The 23,968-nt window shown below is 45.8% G+C and overlaps 1 protein-coding gene across 1 annotated transcript in view; it reads right to left on the bottom strand.

Annotated features, from left to right (window-relative positions):
- Nucleotides 1–1,718: 1,718 nt before the first annotated feature.
- Nucleotides 1,719–23,968, bottom strand: part of LOC115209761 (acetyl-CoA acetyltransferase, cytosolic) — a 26,419-nt gene continuing 4,169 nt past the window's right edge. The window contains exons 3-9 of the mRNA XM_029778273.2: nucleotides 20,049–20,230; nucleotides 17,868–17,985; nucleotides 15,787–15,930; nucleotides 14,123–14,242; nucleotides 13,147–13,301; nucleotides 11,755–11,865; nucleotides 1,719–1,994 (exon numbers count right to left, since the gene is read on the bottom strand). Of these exons, the coding sequence (XP_029634133.1) occupies nucleotides 1,824–1,994; nucleotides 11,755–11,865; nucleotides 13,147–13,301; nucleotides 14,123–14,242; nucleotides 15,787–15,930; nucleotides 17,868–17,985; nucleotides 20,049–20,230 (1,001 nt within the window). The 3' untranslated portion in view covers nucleotides 1,719–1,823. The remainder of the gene's footprint in view (nucleotides 1,995–11,754; nucleotides 11,866–13,146; nucleotides 13,302–14,122; nucleotides 14,243–15,786; nucleotides 15,931–17,867; nucleotides 17,986–20,048; nucleotides 20,231–23,968) is intronic.

Raw genomic sequence — 23,968 nt, 5'->3', positions numbered from 1 at the left:
TAACTTTAAAAAATAATGAAGAATGTAGTAAAGCTAATTTTGTCCTTAAGATGATGTTTGGAACATAACTCTACATGGAATTTTGTTGAAAGGATAGAATTTGGATCATTTTTAGATGAAAAACTTATATCATAGAATTAGGGTTAGTTTCATGTAGGTTGGTATAAAAAAAACGGTTAATTCATATTCCAAACCCCAGCTTAATACTGACAAAAATATTTTACTAAATTCGTTATTTTCATAATTTACTGAAACAAAAAGGTAGCATTTTTTAATAGAAATATGGTAGAAAAAAGGGTTAAATAAGGGAATATAACATTGCCCACCCATCAACTAGGTAACACGGGATACAACAATAAAAGGCACTTTGTATGTTCCATAGTTGAGTTGTGGGTTTTATTAATTACCAACTTAATTACTCACTGGATTGTATGGATTTACAAGTTGGAGATTTATTCTGCATGTGTTAAATGTAGGATTACACAGCTCTGGATGGAAAAGCTCAAGAAGAACCCCCCTCCCCGTCCAATTGACATGGAGATCTCTCCTGCTGATGACTTCCCTCTTGACTCAGAAGCACCACGGATTCTACGGAAGACATTCAACTGCCTGAGAACAAGAATGGCATGATTGAAATTTGTTAGGGTCTGATGAGTGTACAAGAACCCTGTGATGGCGGCAAAGCAGACCATTTTACTGAGAAGCGTTGCCTTGTCTTCCCTCTGCTACTCAACACATTTCATTGCAATTTCTCTCACACACACAAGATAAAGGGTTATGGTAATAATGGGAATAAATTTGAGGATCACTTCCAAAGACCATGGTTTCAGGTTCAGTCCCACTGCATGCCGCTTTGAGTAACTGTCTTCTTCTATAGCTTCAGATCAACTAGTCTTGTGAGTGGAGAAATCGGTCATACAGGTACTCTGTGTGTGTGTGTGGTGTGTGTGTGTGTGTGTGTGTGTGTGTGTGTGTGTGTGTGTGTGTTTGTACTTATCTTTACCTTCATATATGTTTATTGGTTGCAAACAATGACACTGCTATTCATATAGATGCTATCATTTACTCTGTTCGAGTGTATTCATCTGATCCATGCAAGCATGGAAAAATAGACATAAAGAAGAAATTAGGAAAAGTGGGAAAACAATCAGATTAACCCTAGAAAAGCATTTCAAGATTTTGTATAAATTTCATATTTAATAGTATTATCATGTAAAGTAACATAAACCAAAATATAGTTAATTAAATTTTACATAATATATAAACTGCTTATGTTGGTACAGTGCTATAAATCTGTAGTGGAAGAGTATAATGAACCGAATTAGTCCTAGTATATGTCAGGTACTTGGGTTGTGGTTTGATCATCTTTGTTTGGGTCACATAAATGTGGGTGTATGTTAGAAGACCTGAAACACCCAGTGATCCTAGGATACAATGCTGATGATGGGTCCAAATATCGCATCTGCAGCTGTATGTTGAACATATGTAAATATAATGACACAGACTTGTAGTGGGGGTGTATAATTAACTGAACCAACCCTAGTATACATCTGGTACGTATAGCAGAGGGATGAAAGGCAAATTAGCAGTGAGGCTTTAAATTCCAAATACAGAAAAAATGAAAACTAAATATTGTAAGGCATTTTGTCTGATACAACCATTTTTAGCTCTCCATATTATAAAGTAATAAGAATAATAATAGCAAGAAAAATATGCAATAAATATATATCATATTTTTTATGAAATAATTATATATATGAAAAGAAAGAGAGAGCATGTATATTCAGGCAAATTTCCAGAGATATTTAAGGCAAGAGAACTTCTCAAACAGCTTCCACACATATAGCAATACCCATGCCACCCCCAACGCAAAGGGCAGCAACACCTCGTTTCAACTGAAGCCGTTGCATGTTGTATAATAATGTGACTAGGATACGAGTTCCTGAGGCAGCCAGGGGGTGGCCTAACGATATAGCTCCACCACACAGATTCACCTGGAATGAGAAAAATATACAAAAAAACATAAATTTCAAAAAAAAAAAAAAATATTATTATTTGGTTTAGTTTTAAGAAGCTAGCTTCACAACCATGAGGCTTTGGGTTCAGTCCCATTGCATGACATCTTGGACAAGTGTTTTCTACTTTAGTCTCAGAGCAACCAAAGCCTTGTGAATGGATTTAGTAGATGGAAACTGAAAGAAGCCCACCATATTTGTGTGTGTGTGTATGTGTGCATGTCTTCTTGCTTTGACATTGGTCAATCTTTGTAAACACGCATCAGCATCATTCAGGTCCTGTCCTTCATTTCCAATCTGCCATGAAGACAGTCCGGCCATGAAGAAATATTTCCTAACTCAAAAACAAGGAAGGGCATCTGGCTGCAGAATATCTGTGTTACCAAATTCTGTCTAACCCATGCAAGCATGGAAAAATAGACGTTAAAACAATCACGATGATGATGACATTATCATAACCATATTGACACATTTAAGTAAAATCCAAGACAATTGGAATTCTGTCTGCTGTTTTTATAAAGCAATTAATTTATGAATAAAATCAGATCAATCAGTCATTGTTTAAATGAAATAAAGTAACAACATTCCATGGTAATCTCCTTTCTTTCTTTAACAATCCAATACATGGAGGTAAAGTTAAAAAAAAAAGCAAAAAGGAAAAAAAAAACGCCTAAAATATATTGTTGTGGTTCAATTTAAGGACAGTTGGTTGCGACCTACTTTGGAATAGATCCATTGTCCTGTCAGATTCAGGTGGATTGATTGGTTCTGGGTAGACCTGCGACCCCTTTCAGGTGAACAAAAGTTCGTTGTAAACACCCCATTAAAAAGGAGGAACTTTGAGCTGTAAACACAGTCGGCTGGAAACTCTGTGAGAGACGAGTCAGTCAGGAACAGAGTGAATTGGCAACAGGTAGTTCTGCCAGAGACAGCAAAAGGATTACGAAGGAAGCACAGAGAAAGACAGACACACAGTCATGAGAGATGACAGACGAGAGTATGACAGTAGCGTGAAGGAGAGGGAGATACACAGAGGACTGAGAGCGAGAGAGAGGGCTTGGCAATTACAGTAGTAATCGTCTGAAATTGTTCCAGTAAAGTTTTGTTAGTGTCTTTTGGCTGTTGTTGACGGTATGTGTTTAATTATGTATTGATACGTGTTACCTATGTAAAAGAAAGAGAGAAAAAGAAAGAACAGTGCTAAAGGCTAAAGAAATGCTAAAGAATTGAACAATGTGAATTGAGTAAAGGACTTGTTGGTGTGTTATTGAGTTGTGGTATTTATGTTCAGAATTGTTGTGGAAAAGAAATGATACAGTAAAAAGACATTGTGAATTAAGGAAAGAAAAAAGAGTTGTTGAAATGTATTGATAAGTGCTAAAGAAAAAGAGAAGGACTTTAATGTGATTTGATGTGAACTGTATCGTTGTTTTAATTGGATTCGAACTATTGTGTCTGAACTGTATATTGCATCTGCATACTGTTTAAATGCTTTGATCTGTTGTTTCCTTCTTTGATATATCTGATGTATCTTTAAATGTATTTGATGTTCTAATAATTGTTATAAACTAGTGTTGAATGTAAGCTGATTGCCTTCGTGTCTCTCTCTGTGTCTCTCTCCTCTCTGAGTTCCGAGGCGAACTTTCCCGATTGATTGAGCCTGGTCAATCGTGGTCGCTTGACTTGTTGGGATCCCGGGTTCGAGTTCGAGCGACAGCAGGTCGTAACAATATGAATAACCAGACTCAAAATAAAATGGTTTATGCCAGCCTCCCTGCCCCGACTGGCTCATGTGCCGGTAGCACGTAAAATGCACCATCCGAACATGGTCGATGCCAGCCTCCCTGCCCCGACTGGCTCATGTGCCGGTAGCACGGAAAATGCACCATCCGAACATGGTCGATGCCAGCCTCCCTGCCCCGACTGGCTCATGTGCCGGTAGCACGTAAAATGCACCATCCGAACATGGTCGATGCCAGCCTCCCTGCCCCGACTGGCTCATGTGCCGGTAGCATGTAAAAGGCACCATCTGAACATGGTCGATGCCAGCCTCCCTGCCCCGACTGGCTCATGTGCCGGTAGCATGTAAAATGCACCATCCGAACATGGTCGATGCCAGCCTCCCTGCCCCGACTGGCTCATGTGCCGGTAGCACGTAAAATGCACCATCCGAACATGGTCGATGCCAGCCTCCCTGCCCCGACTGGCTCATGTGCCGGTAGCATGTAAAATGCACCATCCGAACATGGTCGATGCCAGCCTCCCTGCCCCGACTGGCTCATGTGCCGGTAGCACGTAAAATGCACCATCCGAACATGGTCGATGCCAGCCTCCCTGCCCCGACTGGCTCATGTGCCGGTAGCATGTAAAATGCACCATCCGAACATGGTCGATGCCAGCCTCCCTGCCCCGACTGGCTCATGTGCCGGTAGCATGTAAAATGCACCATCCGAACATGGTCGATGCCAGCCTCCCTGCCCCGACTGGCTCATGTGCCGGTAGCACGTAAAATGCACCATCCGAACATGGTCGATGCCAGCCTCCCTGCCCCGACTGGCTCATGTGCCGGTAGCATGTAAAATGCACCATCTGAACATGGTCGATGCCAGCCTCCCTGCCCCGACTGGCTCATGTGCCGGTAGCATGTAAAATGCACCATCTGAACACGGTCGATGCCAGCCTCCCTGCCCCGACTGGCTCATGTGCCGGTAGCACGTAAAATGCACCATCTGAACATGGTCGATGCCAGCCTCCCTGCCCCGACTGGCTCATGTGCCGGTAGCACGTAAAATGCACCATCTGAACATGGTCGATGCCAGCCTCCCTGCCCCGACTGGCTCATGTGCCGGTAGCACGTAAAATGCACCATCTGAACATGGTCGATGCCAGCCTCCCTGCCCCGACTGGCTCATGTGCCGGTAGCATGTAAAATGCACATCTGAACATGGTCGATGCCAGCCTCCCTGCCCCGACTGGCTCATGTGCCGGTAGCACGTAAAATGCACCACCATCTGAACATGGTCGATGCCAGCCTCCCTGCCCCGACTGGCTCATGTGCCGGTAGCACGTAAAATGCACCATCTGAACATGGTCGATGCCAGCCTCCCTGCCCCGACTGGCTCATGTGCCGGTAGCATGTAAAATGCACCATCTGAACATGGTCGATGCCAGCCTCCGTGCCCCGACTGGCTCATGTGCCGGTAGCACGTAAAAGTCACCATCTGAACGTGGTCGATGCCAGCCTCCCTGCCCCGACTGGCTCATGTGCCGGTAGCACGTGAAAGGCACCATCTGAACATGGTTTATGCCAGCCTCCCTGCCCCGACTGGCTCATGTGCCGGTAGCACGTAAAAGGCACCATCTGAACATGGTTTATGCCAGCCTTCCTGCCCCGACTGGCTCATGTGCCGGTATGATGTAAAATGCACCATCTGAACATGGTCGATGCCAGCCTCCCTGCCCCGACTGGCTCATGTGCCGGTAGCACGTAAAAGTCACCATCTGAACGTGGTCGATGCCAGCCTCCCTGCCCCGACTGGCTCATGTGCCGGTAGCACGTGAAAGGCACCATCTGAACATGGTTTATGCCAGCCTCCCTGCCCCGACTGGCTCATGTGCCGGTAGCATGTAAAAGGCACCATCTGAACGTGGTCGATGCCAGCCTCCCTGCCCCGACTGGCTCATGTGCCGGTAGCACTGTAAAGGCACTCTGAACGTGGTCGATGGCCAGCACCTCCCTGCCCCGACTGGCTCATGTGCCGGTAGCATGTAAAGCACCATCTGAACATGGTTTATATGCCAGCCTCCCTGCCCCGACTGGCTCATGTGCCGGTAGCACGTGAAAGGCACCATCTGAACGTGGTCGATGCCAGCCTCCCCCTGCCCCGACTGGCTCATGTGCCGGTAGCATGTAAAATGCACCATCTGAACATGGTCGATGCCAGCCTCCCTGCCCCGACTGGCTCATGTGCCGGTAGCATGTAAAATGCACCATCTGAACATGGTTTATGCCAGCCTCCCTGCCCCAACTGGCTCATGTGCCGGTAGCACGTAGAAGGCACCATCTGAACATGGTCGATGCCAGCCTCCCTGCCCCGACTGGCTCATGTGCCGGTAGCATGTAAAATGCACCATCTGAACATGGTCGATGCCAGCCTCCCTGCCCCGACTGGCTCATGTGCCGGTAGCATGTAAAATGCACCATCTGAAAATGGTTTATGCCAGCCTCCCTGCCCCGACTGGCTCATGTGCTGGTAGCATGTAAAAGGCACCATCTGAACGTGGTCGATGCCAGCCTCCCTGCCCCGACTGGCTCATGCGCCGGTAGCACGTGAAAGGCACCATCTGAACGTGGTCGATGCCAGCCTCCCTGCCCCGACTCGCTCATGTGCCGGTAGCACGTGAAAGGCACCATCTGAACGTGGTCGATGCCAGCCTCCCTGCCCCGACTGGCTCATGTGCCGGTAGCATGTAAAATGCACCATCTGAACATGTTTATGCCAGCCTCCCTGCCCCGACTGGCTCATGCGCCGGTAGCACGTAAAAGGCACCATCTGAACATGGTTTATGCCAGCCTCCCTGCCCCGACTGGCTCATGTGCCGGTATGATGTAAAATGCACCATCTGAACATGGTCGATGCCAGCCTCCCTGCCCCGACTGGCTCATGTGCCGGTAGCACGTAAAAGGCACCATCTGAACATGGTCGATGCCAGCCTCCCTGCCCCGACTGGCTCATGTGCCGGTATGATGTAAAATGCACCATCTGAACATGGTCGATGCCAGCCTCCCTGCCCCGACTGGCTCATGTGCCGGTAGCACGTAAAAGGCACCATCTGAATATGGTTTATGCCAGCCTCCCTGCCCCAACTGGCTCATGTGCCGGTAGCATGTAAAAGGCACCATCTGAACATGGTCGATGCCAGCCTCCCTGCCCCGACTGGCTCATGTGCCGGTAGCATGTAAAATGCACCATCTGAACATGGTCGATGCCAGCCTCCCTGCCCCGACTGGCTCATGTGCCGGTAGCATGTAAAATGCACCATCTGAACATGGTCGATGCCAGCCTCCCTGCCCCGACTGGCTCATGTGCCGGTAGCATGTAAAATGCACCATCTGAACATGGTCGATGCCAGCCTCCCTGCCCCGACTGGCTCATGTGCCGGTAGCATGTAAAATGCACCATCTGAACATGGTCGATGCCAGCCTCCCTGCCCCGACTGGCTCATGTGCCGGTAGCATGTAAAATGCACCATCTGAACATGGTCGATGCCAGCCTCCCTGCCCCGACTGGCTCATGTGCCGGTAGCATGTAAAATGCACCATCTGAACATGGTCGATGCCAGCCTCCCTGCCCCGACTGGCTCATGTGCTGGTAGCATGTAAAATGCACCATCTGAACATGGTCGATGCCAGCCTCCCTGCCCCGACTGGCTCATGTGCCGGTAGCATGTAAAATGCACCATCTGAACATGGTCGATGCCAGCCTCCCTGCCCCGACTGGCTCATGTGCCGGTAGCATGTAAAATGCACCATCTGAACATGGTCGATGCCAGCCTCCCTGCCCCGACTGGCTCATGTGCCGGTAGCACGTAAAAGGCACCATCTGAACATGGTCGATGCCAGCCTCCCTGCCCCGACTGGCTCATGTGCCGGTAGAATGTAAAATGCACCATCTGAACATGGTCGATGCCAGCCTCCCTGCCCCCGACTGGCTCATGTGCCGGTAGAATGTAAAATGCACCATCTGAACATGGTCGATGCCAGCCTCCCTGCCCCGACTGGCTCATGTGCCGGTAGCATGTAAAATGCACCATCTGAACATGGTCGATGCCAGCCTCCCTGCCCCGACTGGCTCATGTGCCGGTAGCATGTAAAATGCACCATCTGAACATGGTCGATGCCAGCCTCCCCGCCCCGACTGGCTCATGTGCCGGTAGCATGTAAAATGCACCATCTGAACATGGTCGATGCCAGCCTCCCTGCCCCGACTGGCTCATGTGCCGGTAGCATGTAAAATGCACCATCTGAACATGGTCGATGCCAGCCTCCCCGCCCCGACTGGCTCATGTGCCGGTAGCATGTAAAATGCACCATCTGAACATGGTCGATGCCAGCCTCCCCGCCCCGACTGGCTCATGTGCCGGTAGCATGTAAAATGCACCATCTGAACATGGTCGATGCCAGCCTCCCTGCCCCGACTGGCTCATGTGCCGGTAGCATGTAAAATGCACCATCTGAACATGGTCGATGCCAGCCTCCCTGCCCCGACTGGCTCATGTGCCGGTAGAATGTAAAATGCACCATCTGAACATGGTCGATGCCAGCCTCCCTGCCCCGACTGGCTCATGTGCCGGTAGCATGTAAAATGCACCATCTGAACATGGTCGATGCCAGCCTCCCTGCCCCGACTGGCTCATGTGCCGGTAGAATGTAAAATGCACCATCTGAACATGGTCGATGCCAGCCTCCCTGCCCCGACTGGCTCATGTGCCGGTAGCATGTAAAAGGCACCATCTGAACGTGGTCGATGCCAGCCTCCCTGCCCCGACTGGCTCATGTGCCGGTAGCACGTAAAATGCACCATCTGAACATGGTTCATGCCAGCCTCCCTGCCCCGACTGGCTCATGTGCCGGTAGCACGTGAAAGGCACCATCTGAACGTGGTCGATGCCAGCCTCCCTGCCCCGACTGGCTCATGTGCCGGTAGCACGTAAAAGCACCATCTGAACATGGTCGATGCCAGCCTCCCTGCCCCGACTGGCTCATGTGCCGGTAGCATGTAAAATGCACCATCTGAACATGGTCGATGCCAGCCTCCCTGCCCCGACTGGCTCATGTGCCGGTAGCATCTAAAAGGCACCATCTGAACGTGGTCGATGCCAGCCTCCCTGCCCCGACTGGCTCATGTGCCGGTAGCACGTAAAATGCACCATCTGAACATGGTTTATGCCAGCCTCCCTGCCCCGACTGGCTCATGTGCCGGTAGCACGTGAAAGGCACCATCTGAACGTGGTCGATGCCAGCCTCCCTGCCCCGACTGGCTCATGTGCCGGTAGCACGTAAAAGCACCATCTGAACATGGTCGATGCCAGCCTCCCTGCCCCGACTGGCTCATGTGCCGGTAGCATGTAAAATGCACCATCTGAACATGGTCGATGCCAGCCTCCCTGCCCCGACTGGCTCATGTGCCGGTAGCATCTAAAAGGCACCATCTGAACGTGGTCGATGCCAGCCTCCCTGCCCCGACTGGCTCATGTGCCGGCAGCATGTAAAAGGCACCATCTGAACGTGGTCGATGCCAGCCTCCCTGCCCCGACTGGCTCATGTGCCGGTAGCACGTAAAATGCACCATCTGAACATGGTTCATGCCAGCCTCCCTGCCCCGACTGGCTCATGTGCCGGTAGCATGTAAAATGCACCATCTGAACATGGTCGATGCCAGCCTCCTGCCCCGACTGGCTCATGTGCGGTAGCACGTAAAAGGCACCATCTGAACATGGTCGATGCCAGCCTCCCTGCCCCGACTGGCTCATGTGCCGGTAGCACGTAAAAGGCACCATCTGAACATGGTCGATGCCAGCCTCCCTGCCCCGACTGGCTCATGTGCCGGTAGCATGTAAAATGCACCATCTGAACATGGTCGATGCCAGCCTCCCTGCCCCGACTGGCTCATGTGCCGGTAGCACGTAAAAGGCACCATCTGAACATGGTCGATGCCAGCCTCCCTGCCCCGACTGGCTCATGTGCCGGTAGCATGTAAAATGCACCATCTGAACATGGTCGATGCCAGCCTCCCTGCCCCGACTGGCTCATGTGCCGGTAGCATGTAAAAGGCACCATCTGAACGTGGTCGATGCCAGCCTCCCTGCCCCGACTGGCTCATGTGCCGGTAGCACGTAAAAGGCACCATCTGAACGTGGTCGATGCCAGCCTCCCTGCCCCGACTGGCTCATGTGCCGGTAGCACGTAAAAGGCACCATCTGAACGTGGTCGATGCCAGCCTCCCTGCCCCGACTGGCTCATGTGCCGGTAGCACGTAAAAGGCACCATCTGAACGTGGTCGATGCCAGCCTCCCTGCCCCGACTGGCTCATGTGCCGGTAGCATGTAAAAGGCACCATCTGAACGTGGTCGATGCCAGCCTCCCTGCCCCGACTGGCTCATGTGCCGGTAGCATGTAAAATGCACCATCTGAACATGGTCGATGCCAGCCTCCCTGCCCCGACTGGCTCATGTGCCGGTAGCACGTAAAAGGCACCATCTGAACATGGTCGATGCCAGCCTCCCTGCCCCGACTGGCTCATGTGCCGGTAGCATGTAAAATGCACCATCTGAACATGGTCGATGCCAGCCTCCCTGCCCCGACTGGCTCATGTGCCGGTAGCATGTAAAAGGCACCATCTGAACGTGGTCGATGCCAGCCTCCCTGCCCCGACTGGCTCATGTGCCGGTAGCATGTAAAATGCACCATCTGAACATGGTCGATGCCAGCCTCCCTGCCCCGACTGGCTCATGTGCCGGTAGCACGTAAAATGCACCATCTGAACATGGTCGATGCCAGCCTCCCTGCCCCGACTGGCTCATGTGCCGGTAGCATGTAAAATGCACCATCTGAACATGGTCGATGCCAGCCTCCCTGCCCCGACTGGCTCATGTGCCGGTAGCATGTAAAAGGCACCATAAGAACGTGGTCGATGCCAGCCTCCCTGCCCCGACTGGCTCATGTGCCGGTAGCACGTAAAAGGCACCATCTGAACGTGGTCGATGCCAGCCTCCCTGCCCCGACTGGCTCATGTGCCGGTAGCATGTAAAATGCACCATCTGAACATGGTCGATGCCAGCTTCCCTGCCCCGACTGGCTCATGTGCCGGTAGCACGTAAAAGGCACCATCTGAACGTGGTCGATGCCAGCCTCCCTGCCCCGACTGGCTCATGTGCCGGTAGCACGTAAAAGGCACCATCTGAACGTGGTCGATGCCAGCCTCCCTGCCCCGACTGGCTCATGTGCCGGTAGCATGTAAAATGCACCATCTGAACGTGGTCGATGCCAGCCTCCCTGCCCCGACTGGCTCATGTGCCGGTAGCACGTAAAAGGCACCATCTGAACGTGGTCGATGCCAGCCTCCCTGCCCCGACTGGCTCATGTGCCGGCAGCATGTAAAAGGCACCATCTGAACGTGGTCGATGCCAGCCTCCCTCCCTGCCCCGACTGGCTCATGTGCCGGTAGCATGTAAAATGCACCATCTGAACATGGTCGATGCCAGCCTCCCTGCCCCGACTGGCTCATGTGCCGGTAGCACGTAAAAGGCACCATCTGAACATGGTCGATGCCAGCCTCCCTGCCCCGACTGGCTCATGTGCCGGTAGCACGTAAAAGGCACCATCTGAACATGGTTTATGCCAGCGCCACCTGACTGGGACACACACCACAAGATACATACATTACATACATACAAAAACAAAAAGTTAGCATATCAATATTATTGATAATATAGTAAATAGGAGAAGGATGAGAGAGAGAGAGAGAGAGAGAGAGAGGGAAATTATGTGTTTGTGAGCAGATTGCACAAGAATAAGGGTAGAGACTGATGTAGTGTGTGTGGTGGGGAGGCAAGTGAAAGACTTGGTGTTAGAAGAGGGGAGATAATTTAGTAAGACAAAAAGGTAATCAATGTCAAATGAAATGGATCCAGACAAACTATGATGGAATTTTTAACTACAAATTGAACTTAAACATACTTTCTTAGGATCACATTGTAATTCTTTGATGACCGCACAGGACTGAGCTGCAAATGCCTCATTTAACTCAAAAACATCCACACTGTCCATATTCCAACCTGCCTTTTCAAGCTGAAAAAGAGACAAAAAAAATCTCAAAATGTAAAAGTGATCGTTTGTTTTCACATTTTCCTGCATTTCCCTCTAACATCAACTCAATCCATCTGCCGCACACCTCTCATACTCCAGTGAACTTATCCACCTGTACCACTTCTCCTATTCACCTTCCTGTAATTTGAGGATAGGCTCTGAAGCATCTCCATAAATGGTGTAACTATGCATTTCCCCTTCAGCAAAACACCTGTCCCTGTCTACCATACCTTAACCTCTCATCACCTGACATTAAGCCACCTCAATATGGCTCTCCCTTCAGTTGAGGGTCCTGTCTTGCAAGTTACTCGGTGACTACACCAATGCCAGGGCTCCTTAAAAAGACCCAAAGCATTCTGTAAAGTGGCTGACCTTAGGAAAACCATCCAATCATAGAATCCAGATATTGGAGCTTGGTGTATTCCTCTGACTTGCCGGTGCCTGTTGAAGTATCCACTGCATCATAGAATGGTAAATGGATGCTTGATGATGGAGATGTGTATCTATGTCTGGACACACAGACACAGGTATGAATAAAAATATTAAACTTTAAACATAAAAATACTGTCTTTTGGTACAGAAATATCAATGTTCTAATGTAAGACTGCCTTATTTGGTAATAAACTTCAACAGGGACTTGCTACAGTAATGGTAGTGGGATCTGAATTCAGAACAAAGGAACCTGACTATAACACCACCAGGCATTTTACTGTTTTTGCTATCATTTCACCATTTCCTCACATAAATATAGTCAAGTGAATTTATTTTATAGGCCCCGAATGTGGTCGATGCCAGTGGCCCCTGACTGGCTCCCATGTCGGTGGCAAGTCAAAAGCACCATTTGAATGTGGTCTGCACAAAACCTGTCCAAGCTGTCCGTTGTTTGATAGACTGGAAGGTAATTACCTCCCATAAAAACAAGGGTTGGTGACAGGAAGACTGGCTCCCGTGCTGGTGGCATGTAAAAAGCACCCACTACACGCTTGGAGGGATTGGCATTAGGAAGGGCATCCAGCTGTAGAAATTCTGCCAGATCAGATTGGAGCCTGGTGCAGCCATCTGGTTCACCAGCCCTCTGTCAAATCGTCCAACCCATGCCAGCATGGAAAGCGGACGTTAAACGATGATGATGATGCATGTTTGAAAGTCAAAACCGACCTTAGTAGGGTTTGAACTCACAATACAGAACACAACTAATGGGAAGTTTTTAGTAAATTGAGGAATTTATAAAGATTTAAAATATGAAACTCTAATAAAACATACAGCTTTTCGAACAGCAGGAATTGGTCCAGTGCCCATGATTGAAGGATCAATACCAGCTTGGGCCCAAGACACTATCTGAGCAAGTGGTTTAATTCTTCGTTCAATGGCTTCTGTTCTCGACATCAACATCACAGCAGCAGCACCATCGTTAATTCCTGCAGGGAAAAACAGAACTCGTTAAAACATGTGCCAATTATCAAAAGACTTGGTGATCACTCAATATGTTAAACATAGCAACCAAAAACCCCTCAAATCACACTTTACTATTTGCAAAAGAGAAAAAGAGGACACCTTTGATAATGTAGTCTTAGATACATTATACCTGAAAGATAGGATGGTCATGAATGGAATGTTTTTGATTAAAAGACTGATTCTCAGAGCACACAACATCATCCTTTAACATCTAGTTCTTTGCGCCTGCATGGATCAGATGGAATTTGTTGTGGCAGGTTTCCCTACAGCTGGATACCCATCCTGTCACAGACCCTCACCTGTTTCCAAGCAAGGTAACATTATCTCACATCATCGAAGACTGGAAGCTGATAACACTGCTTGCATAAGGGTGACACTCAGTTACAACTATTATATGATGTCAAGACAACGAGATACACACACACACACACACAAAAAAAGGCTTCCTTCAGTTTCTCACTCCAAAATCCATTTATAAGGTTTTGGTTACCCAGGAGCTCTAAAAGACACTTTCCCAAAGTGCCCTGAAATGAGACTGAACCCCAAATCCTCATGGCCAGGAAGCAACCTTCTTAACCACACAGCCAGCCATGTCTGCTCCATTTTGAGTGTTTAATTTTTCATCCTTCAATGATTGATTGAACAGGTGACCTGAGGTTTGGAAGCCTCAACAAATGTACATTAGATGCCACAAGATCCTAGAATAATTTACTGTTCTAGTATTTCAAGTCAGAATGCGATGCTTTCAGTCAATGGAGCTGATTGTCAGAGATTCTAAACTTACCAGAAGCATTCCCAGCAGTAACTGTTCCATTCTCTTTTACGAAGCAAGGTTTTAGCTTCGCCAGTGCCTCAGTTGTAGAATTGGGCCGAGGAAATTCATCTTTGTCAACAATTAATTCTCCTGTAAAAGTGGAATAAATATTTATGGAATGGAAAGATGCTTAGTGTCGAAGAGAATTGTTTTAAGAATGAGGTGAATAAAAGAAGAAAGGTTGGTCGTAATGTTATAATGGTTGGAATCATCGTCATCACTGAATGTCTGTTTTCCATGCTGGCATGGGTTGGTTGCCTTGACAGGAATTGGCAGGGCCAGTCTGTTTTTGTTTGGTTTCTACAGATGGATGCCCCTCCGAATGCCAACCACTTTACAGAGTGTAAAGGGTGCTTTTTATGCGACAAATGCTTGAAACAACAGATATAGTTGTGATGTCATAGTTTGAATTAGTCATACAGTTGTGATGTCAGTAGAGTTAGAAATAGGATTATGTTGTTCTAGAATATCAAAATGTTTTTTGATGTCACAGCAAACAATGGCAGGATATTCAAGTGACATCTAGAGAGATATTAGAGAGAGAGATGTTTGGTGAATCTTCACTTCAGCTTATTCTCTCTCTCTCAAACAGCCAGAATTTGAATTCCATGGTTGACTCTTATAAAACAGGGGAACGTCAAGGTAATGAGTATTGATGGAGAGTTGTACACTGAGGAGGTGTGTAGGAGACCAAAACCTGGTGACCATTGAGAGCTCTCTTCTATTGAACGTTGGTTGAGTTGGGGCAGGAATAAATATACAAGAACAACAACATTGCTGATTAAATTAATTTCATTATATGCCAGGTACTTATTTCATGGATTCCAATAGAATGTGATCCAAAGTTGAGATCAGCAGAAATGGAATTTAGAATCAAAAAGCTAAAACTAAGTATTGAGACACATTTTAACTGCCATCATTATTTAACATCCATTTTCCATGCTGGCATGGGTTGGACAGTTTGACTGAAAACTGGTAAGCTGCACCAGGTTTCAATCTGATCTGGCAAGGTTTCTACAGCTGGATGCGCTTCCTAATGCCAGCCACTCCAAGAGTGTAGTGGATGCTTATTACGTGCCACCAGCACAGGTGCCCAGTTATGTGACACCAGCATCAACCATGCCTGCAATCTCACTTGGCTTGACAAATCTTCTCAAGCATGGTATATCACCAAAGGTCTCGGCCACTTGTCACTGCCTCCATGACGCCCAAAGTTCAAAGGGTGCTTTTTACATGCCATGACTATGGTCTCACTTGGCTTGGCAGGTCTTCTCAAGCACAGCACATTGCCCAATGTTCGAAGGTTGCTTTTTACATGCCACCAGCATGAATGCCAGTTATGTGAGACAGGCATTGGCCATGCCTGCAATCTCACTTGGCTTGATGGGTCTTCTCAAGCAGAGCGTATCACCAAAGGTCTCGGTCACTAGTCATTGCCTCCACGAAGCCCCAGCATTTGAAGATCATGCTTCACCACCTCATCCCAAATCTCTCTGGGTCTACCTCTTCCACAGGTTCCCTCCACAGTCAGAGATTGTCACTTCTTTACACAACTGTTCTCGTCCTTACGCATTTATATCTTTTAGTCTGACAACTTTATCAATAAATGGTACAAATATACAAAAAATACAAACCATTTCTTGTCTTGACACTAACAGGAACAATTTCTTTCTTAAAATGTCCTGAGACTTGGGCAGCATCACATTTCTGTTGAGACAGGACGGCAAATTGATCTTGCTCCGAGCGGGATATGTTCATTTTCTGGGCAACATTTTCAGCTGAGAGAAAAATGAATTTCCAAAGTTAAGATGTATTTATAAAAGTGAAGACAATTTGAGGCTTCCAAAACAATTTTCACTTTATTTGAGGTACAGCACTGCTTTCTTTTGGTAAAACTGCCCCATTCTAGCACCACTGTTGGTGTTATCTAAATATGAATAACTTCAGACACACAATCTGATGAGGTAGTTGTCTTGTCTGAAGGGTTTTAAAATGTATTTCTTGGTGTAATGACATCATCATCATCATTTAGCATCCGTTTTCCATGCTAGCATGGGTTGGACAGTTCGACTGGGGTCTGGGAAGTCAGGAGGTTGCACCAGGCTCCAGTCTGATCTGGTAGCCTTTTTATAGCTGGATGCCCTTCCTAACGCCAACCACTCCGAGAGTGTAGTAGGTGCTTTTTTTACGTGCCACTGGCACAGGGGTCAGAGGAGGCTGGCAAACTGCCACGATTGGTTGGAGCTTTTTACATGCTAGTGGCATGGAAGCCAGTCAAGGCAGTGCTGGCATCAGACATGTTCAGATGATGCTTTTTACGTGCCACCAGCACGGGGATCACAACTACAACTTCCATTTGATTTTAATGATTTTATTGTACTTGACTCAATAGGTTTCCTCAAGCACGACATTTAAATAAACTGACACTAATTATAATGAAATCGTATTTCATTTAAACTAATCATCCAACCCATGCTAGCATGGAAAGCGGACATTAAACGATGATGATGATGATCAATCTATTGGTGTATTACTTAGATTAATACAGGTCTATCAAATATCATACAACATAAATTCTTGATTTATTAAAATTATCTTCACTTCTAGGGCAGATATCATAATTACCAAATAGCAATTAAGACCAGTTCCACTTGAGGAAAGGAAATAATATTCTCCAAGACTGCCATGCCATTAATGAAAAGGATAGGTTTATTTCTGGAGATAAGAGGACAGCTGTGGACATGTGCTTCTGGCTCAATGACTATTTTCAGCCCAACTATTTCCCTAATTTATCTGAAGTAGCCAAGGGACTTAGACAGAAAAAAAAAAAATAAAAAGAGCAGAACAATAAATATAAGAGACAACCTAAATTTTCACTTTGACTTGTTAAGATACTTTCCATGTTTTAATTAGAAAAAAAAAAAATAAAAAGAGCAGAACAATAAATATAAGAGACAACCTAAATTTTCACTTTGACTTGTTAAGATACTTTCCATGTTTTAATTAGAAAAAAAAAAAGTAAATACACACATCAGTAAATAATAATAATTCTATGACATCCTCCTTGTTTTGGTGTTTACTTTTCTGTTTACATGGGTAAGACAAGGGGGGTGCAGAGTTTTGTACAGTTGGATGCTCTTCCTGTCACCAACCCTTGTTTTTAAGGGAGATAATTACCTTCCAGTCTATCAAAAAACAAACAGCTTGGACAGGTTTTGTGCAGAGAACTGGACATGTCTTTTGTTTAGAAAGATTGTGGAATGTGTCAACAAGCTTGGACATGGTTTTGTGGAGGACTGCAAGCCAACGACATTGCCAGGAAGCCATTGCTTACAAACCAGTGGAAGTGAGGGAAATACCCAACCCCACAAAACACACATATGATGGGCTTCTGTACAGTCTCCATCAACCAAATCCTATCACATGTGTTTGGCTGGTCTGGGGCTATAACAGAAGGCAGCAAAGTGGGACTGAACTTGCAACAATGTGTTTGGGGAACAAACTTCTTAACCCCACAGCCATGCCCGGCTCTGTAATTTGCAAAAAATTAGATATAATTGTAAAAACCAAGCTTTCAATGTTGGTATGGAAAAAATTAAATCCTTAAAAGTAATTTATTTTGTGCATCCTACGACTCAAGCAATTACTGTTTGATTAAAAGGAATTAACCAAAAACTAAGAAATTGAAAAAATTAAAAAAAGGTAATTATCTCACCTGTTATACCCATGTGATATTGGTAAAAAGGGTCAATTAAGCCATCCTTCAAGACTGTGTCTACCATGTTAATGTCTCCCATCTTGGTGCCAGCCCTCATGTGAGTACAATGCGGAGCCTAAGAAAAGAAATAGATTCACACGTGTAAACGAGGGTCACCAATCATATGAGGAGTAACTTTGGAAGTACATACTTTTGCCCCCATGGGTAATACCAGAATATATGGCTTCCATACAATAGCAATTCAGCTTTTATGAAATTGCTTGCTGTTTATACCAAACGATGAAATGAATATTAATTTTGAAAAGGAAATAATTATTTCCCTCCCTCCTCTATCACTATGATTCTTTCTCTGTATGTAGCATTCATTTACTCATTGCCTGCCACCAAGTCTGGTATATGCACTCTTCCTGCACCTCCTTTGTTTACCCCTCTCCCCCCTTCTCTCTAAATGATGTAAAGCATGACTGGAGAAACCAACCAACTGCTCAACATCTACATCAGATATTATTACACAGAGATAGAATTAATAATGGAGAATACATCCTGAAGAGGAGGGGGCAAATAAAAAAAACCCTAAAAACTTTGCAGTTAATAATTCAGAAAGAAGAGAAACTGAGACAAATTGGCTCATTTTTACACCCATTCTTCTACATCTCCCTTTCTCTGTCCCCTACAAATCACCCAGTACACTCTATGAAGTGGTTGGCATTAGGAAGGGTATCCAGCCTTAGAAACCATACCAAAACACACATAGACCCTGGGCAGCTGACCAGCTCCTGTCAAACCATCCAACCCATGCCAGCATGGAAAGCAGACATTAAACAATGATCATCCACAGATGAGCTATTACACTGCTGCTGCTCTCCATACAGCCACTCATCACCCCCTCCTTTCATTCACCTCCCCCACCACTAGTATACCATCCACCATATCTCCATCCTTGTCCCACTCACTACATTACCCTCTACACCCACCACTCTCCTCTCACACTCTAATGAACTTAACCTCCACTCACCCCCACATTCTCTCTTCCACTCACCCTCTACTAAGCTCTGACACCTTATCACCACCATTTTGATTTTCTTTCCAGTTACTCCCACCCACCCTGGGGTAGCCCTGTATCTCCTCTATAGGAAGACACTTGAATAGTAATTAACCTGATAGACAAGAAATTCGTTAAGCATGAATCTGTCTTATTCAATTTAATTAATGGTGTCACTGATTGTCCCGTTCTAAATATTTCAGCCGGTTTTGTTTGGAGTTTACGACATGCAAAGAAAAACAAAAGAAAAAAACACAAGTATTCTTTGAAATAAGTCTTTGAGTTCCAGATTCGAATACTTCTTGCTTCTTTCTCTTCTGTGTTACTTGGCAACCACATTCGTGCTGTTGTCATGGAAACCATACAGTCTAGATTCTGTAAAGTGGTTGGCGTTAGGAAGGACATTCAGCTGTGAAAACCATGCCAAAGCAGACACTGTGGCTTGACATGGTTCGTTCTGTGGCTCACTGGATCCTGTCAAACCCATACTGGCATCCAAGACAGATGTTAAATGATGAGGATGATGGTCTTAGCTTGTTTATTTGGCCAAGCAATGTCAATGTTCAAAATTAAACAATATGGGTGGCGAGCTGGCAGAAACGTTAGCGCGCCGGGTGAAATACTTAGCGGTATTTCGTCTGCCGTTACGTTCTGAGTTAAAATTCCACCGAGGTCCACTTTACCTTTCATCCTTTCGGGGTCGATAAATTAAGTACCAGTTACGCACTGGGGTCGATGTAATCGACTTAATCCGTTTGTCTGTTCTTGTTTGTCCCCTCTGTGTTTAGCCCCTTGTGGGTAGTAAAGAAATAAATATTAAAAGACAGTTTAATGAATGGGAAGGGAGAGAATAATTTTGGAAAATTATTTGAAAAAGTTAATTGGTAAAAATCTAGTAAAAAATATGAAGCCAAGATTGCTACAAAACTTGATGAAAAAATAGGGGACTGATGTTTCATTTTAAACTCGTTAGTTCTGTGTTGCTTTGTTGTTAATAATCTTGTAGTGCACCTGAGCACCATGCAGTAATTATAGATTATCTTAATGACAAAAAAAAAAGATGTCACATCATTAAATGTGAAATGTCACTTTGGATCTGAATTTTAAAAGAATAACTCTTTGACTAACAGACTTACCCGGCTCATGTTCTCCATTCCTCCTGCGATGACAATATTAGAATCCCCAACTTTAATCGCTTGAGCAGCCATCACAACAGATCTTAAGCCAGAGCCACACAACATATTAATGCAACAGGCTGGGACGGAATAAGGTAAACCAGCTTTGACGCTCGCTTGACGAGCAGTGTTTGCTCCTTCACCTGGAAAAATATGGAAAATAAACTCATCAGACATTTATTGCAAAATGGTTTTTGTTTGTTTTTACAATTGTTTTTCCATGTTAGCATTGGTTAGATCTGTTTTCCAAGTAAGGGACACCTTATCTGTTTTCTAAGTAAGGGACACCTTATCTGTTTTCCAAGTAAAGGACACCTAATCTGTTTTCCAAGTAAAGGACACCTAATCTGTTTTCCAAGTAAAGGACACCTAATCTGTTTTCCAAGTAAAGGACACCTAATCTGTTTTCCAAGTAAAGGACACCTAATCTGTTTTCCAAGTAAAGGACACCTAATCTGTTTTCCAAGTAAAGGACACCTAATCTGTTTTCCAAGTAAAGGACACCTTATCTGTTTTCCAAGTAAAGGACACCTTATCTGTTTTCCAAATAAAGGACACCTAATCTGTTTTCCAAATAAAGGACACCTAATCTGTTTTCCAAGTAAAGGACACCTTATCTGTTTTCCAAGGAAAGGACACCTTATCTGTTTTCCAAGTAAAGGACACCTTATCTGTTTTCCAAGGAAAGGACACCTAATCTGTTTTCCAAGGAAAGGACACCTAATCTGTTTTCCAAGGAAAGGACACCTAATCTGTTTTCCAAGGAAAGGACACCTTATCTGTTTTCCAAGTAAAGGACACCTAATCTGTTTTCCAAGTAAAGGACACCTTATCTGTTTTGCAAGTAAAGGATACCTTATCTGTTTTGCAAGTAACATACACCTTATCTGTTTTCCAAGTAAAGGATACCTTATTTCACACAGCTTTGAAGGCATGTACTAAGGGGAACATTTATTGACAGAAGTACACAACACAAAATGACTCAAACATCATGACTGTCGCATAAGTGAGCACACACACACACACACACACAGAGCATAGAAAATGCAGATATATCAAATGTCATATAACATAAATTCTTGATTTATTAAAATTATTTCTGCCTTTAGGGTAGCAGTAGAAGTATTATGGGGCAAATGCTGCATTCACCATTTGTTGGTGGTTCTCTCCGACTCCTGATAGATGATGCCTTTGTACCATTCAGGCAACAACCCTCCAACCCATGGATTTGTTTTGGGCAGTTGTTGCTGGTGTTTCAAGAATGCAAACACTACCTCAGCCTCTTTTGTTTGGCTTTATGACTTGTAAAGAAAACGTTGGGTCTATTCTTTGACATGGCTGTCTTCATACAGCTCTAGAGTAATGTGAAATGAAGAGTTTTGCTCAAGAACACAACATGCTGCCCAGTCCAGGAATCAAACCCACAATCTGGTAATTGTGAGGGCAACACCCTAACCTCCAGGCTGTGTACCTTTGGGTAATGTAATCACAATTACCAAATGGCAATTAAGGACCCGATCCACTTGAAGAGGGGAGACAACCTCTACAAGCAAGAAGAGTCATTAAGGGAAAGGAGAGGCTTCTACCTCCTTACTCTCCTTCTCTCACACACGATGGGTTCTTCTCTACCAAATGCACACACAAAGCTTTGGTTGGTCTGGAGGAAAAAGAAGACACTTGCCCAAGAAGCTGTGCAGTGGGGCTGAACCCAAAACCATGCCTGCTCCTATATACTTTTAATGTATTTTTTAATATTTTGATAGAATTCAAGGTGGCAAACTGGCAGAATTCTTACTGCACTGGCCAAAATGCTAAGCAGCAGTTCGTCAGTCTTTATGTTCTGAGTTCAAATTCTGCCATGGTTGACTTTACCTTTCATCGTTTCAGGGTTGACAAAATAAGTACCAGCAGTGTACCTGGGGCCAATGTAATCACCTTATCTCCTCCCTCGAAATTGCTGGCCTTGTGCCAAAATTTGAAATCAACATTTGTTATATTTTGATAAAATTTACAGGTGATGTCTGTAGAGTTGAGACGAAAAAAAAAAAAACAAAACAAAAACAAAAAAAAAAAATTATTAGAATTTGGAATTCAGTCTTATTTCAAAGGATACTTTTGTGTTTTTTGTGTTGGGAGCTGAAATATTTAGAACGGGAAAATCAGTGACACCATTAACTAAATTGAATAAGACAGATTTATGCTTAACAAATTTCTTGTCTGCCAGGTTAATTACTATTCAAAATAGGGTTGCTTTTTGTTTTTTAGTCAAAAGATCAAACACAGGATTAATCAAAAGGTTTCTGACTTGGTTCCAGTTGGTCGGTTCCAAACAACATTCAGTCTTGCTTTAGACATGTTTAGATGTAACAGAAAGTAAAATAAGCCTTAACAAAATGAGATCAATATTACTTCAATGGAGAGAGAGAGAGAGAGAGAGAGATTGAATAAATATGAATGTGGCTCCTGTGCCGGTGGCACATAAAAAGACCATCCAAACGTTGCCAGCGCCGCCTTGGCTGGCTTCCGTGCCGCTGGCACGTTACAAGCTCCAACTGATCGTGACCGATGCCAGACCCCCCCTGCCACCTGTGCAGGTGGCACGTAAAAAGCACCCACTACACTCACGGAATGATTGGCGTTAGGAAGGGCTTCCAGCCGTAGAAACTCTGCCAGATCAGACTGGAGCCAGGAGCAGCCCCTGGCTTCCCAGACCCCGGTCGAACCGTCCAACCCGTGCTGGCGCGGAAAACGGACGTTAAATGATGATGATGATGATGATCTTATGTATCATCATCATCATCATCATCATTTAGAATCCGTTCTCCATGCTGGCATGGGTTGGACGGTTCAGCCTGGGCTGGCAAAGTGGAAGGCTGCATGAGACTCCTGTGTGATTTTGCACGGTTTCTATGGCTGGATGCCCTTCCTAATGCCAACCAAACCCCCAGAGGGTAATGGATGCATTTGCACGACACCAGTATCTTCCACATCATCATCATCGTTTAATATCCACTTCCCATGCTGGCATGGGCTGGATGGTTTGACTGGTGAACCAGATGGCTGCACCAGGCTCCAGACTTATCTGGCAGAATTTCTACAGCTGGATGCCCTTCCTAATGCCAACCACTCCGAGAGTGTAGTGGATGCTTTTACATCCCACCGGCATGAGGGCCAGTCAGGTGGTACTGGCAATGACCACACTCAAATGGTGCTTTTTACGTGCCACCTGCACAGGGGCCAGTCCAGTGGCACTGGCAACAACCTCGCTTGAATGTTTTTTCACGTGCCAGGAAGGCGGCACTGGTAACGGTCACACTCGAATGGTGCTTTTTATGTGCCACCAGCATGAGTGCCAATAAGGCGGCACTGGTAACGGTCACACTCGAATGGTGCTTTTTATGTGCCACCAGCATGAGTGCCAATAAGGCGGCACTGGTAACGGTCACACACTCGAATGGTGCTTTTTATGTGCCACCAGCATGAGTGCCAATAAGGCGGCACTGGTAACGGTCACACTCGAATGGTGCTTTTTATGTGCCACCAGCATGAGTGCCAATAAGGCGGCACTGGTAACGGTCACACTCGAATGGTGCTTTTTATGTGCCACCAGCATGAGTGCCAATAAGGCGGCACTGGTAACGGTCACACTCGAATGGTGCTTTTTATGTGCCACCAGCATGAGTGCCAATAAGGCGGCACTGGTAATGGTCACACTCGAATGGTGCTTTTTATGTGCCACCAGCATGAGTGCCAATAAGGCGGCACTGGTAACGGTCACACTCGAATGGTGCTTTTTATGTGCCACCAGCATGAGTGCCAATAAGGCGGCACTGGTAACGGTCACACTCGAATGGTGCTTTTTATGTGCCACCAGCATGAGT

The sequence above is a fragment of the Octopus sinensis genome, linkage group LG3, assembly GCF_006345805.1.
Source record: "Octopus sinensis linkage group LG3, ASM634580v1, whole genome shotgun sequence".
In the NCBI taxonomy this organism is placed as follows: domain Eukaryota; kingdom Metazoa; phylum Mollusca; class Cephalopoda; order Octopoda; family Octopodidae; genus Octopus; species Octopus sinensis.
Note: the sequence above shows the minus strand (reverse complement) of the source record. Positions and strands in the feature narration are given on the sequence as shown.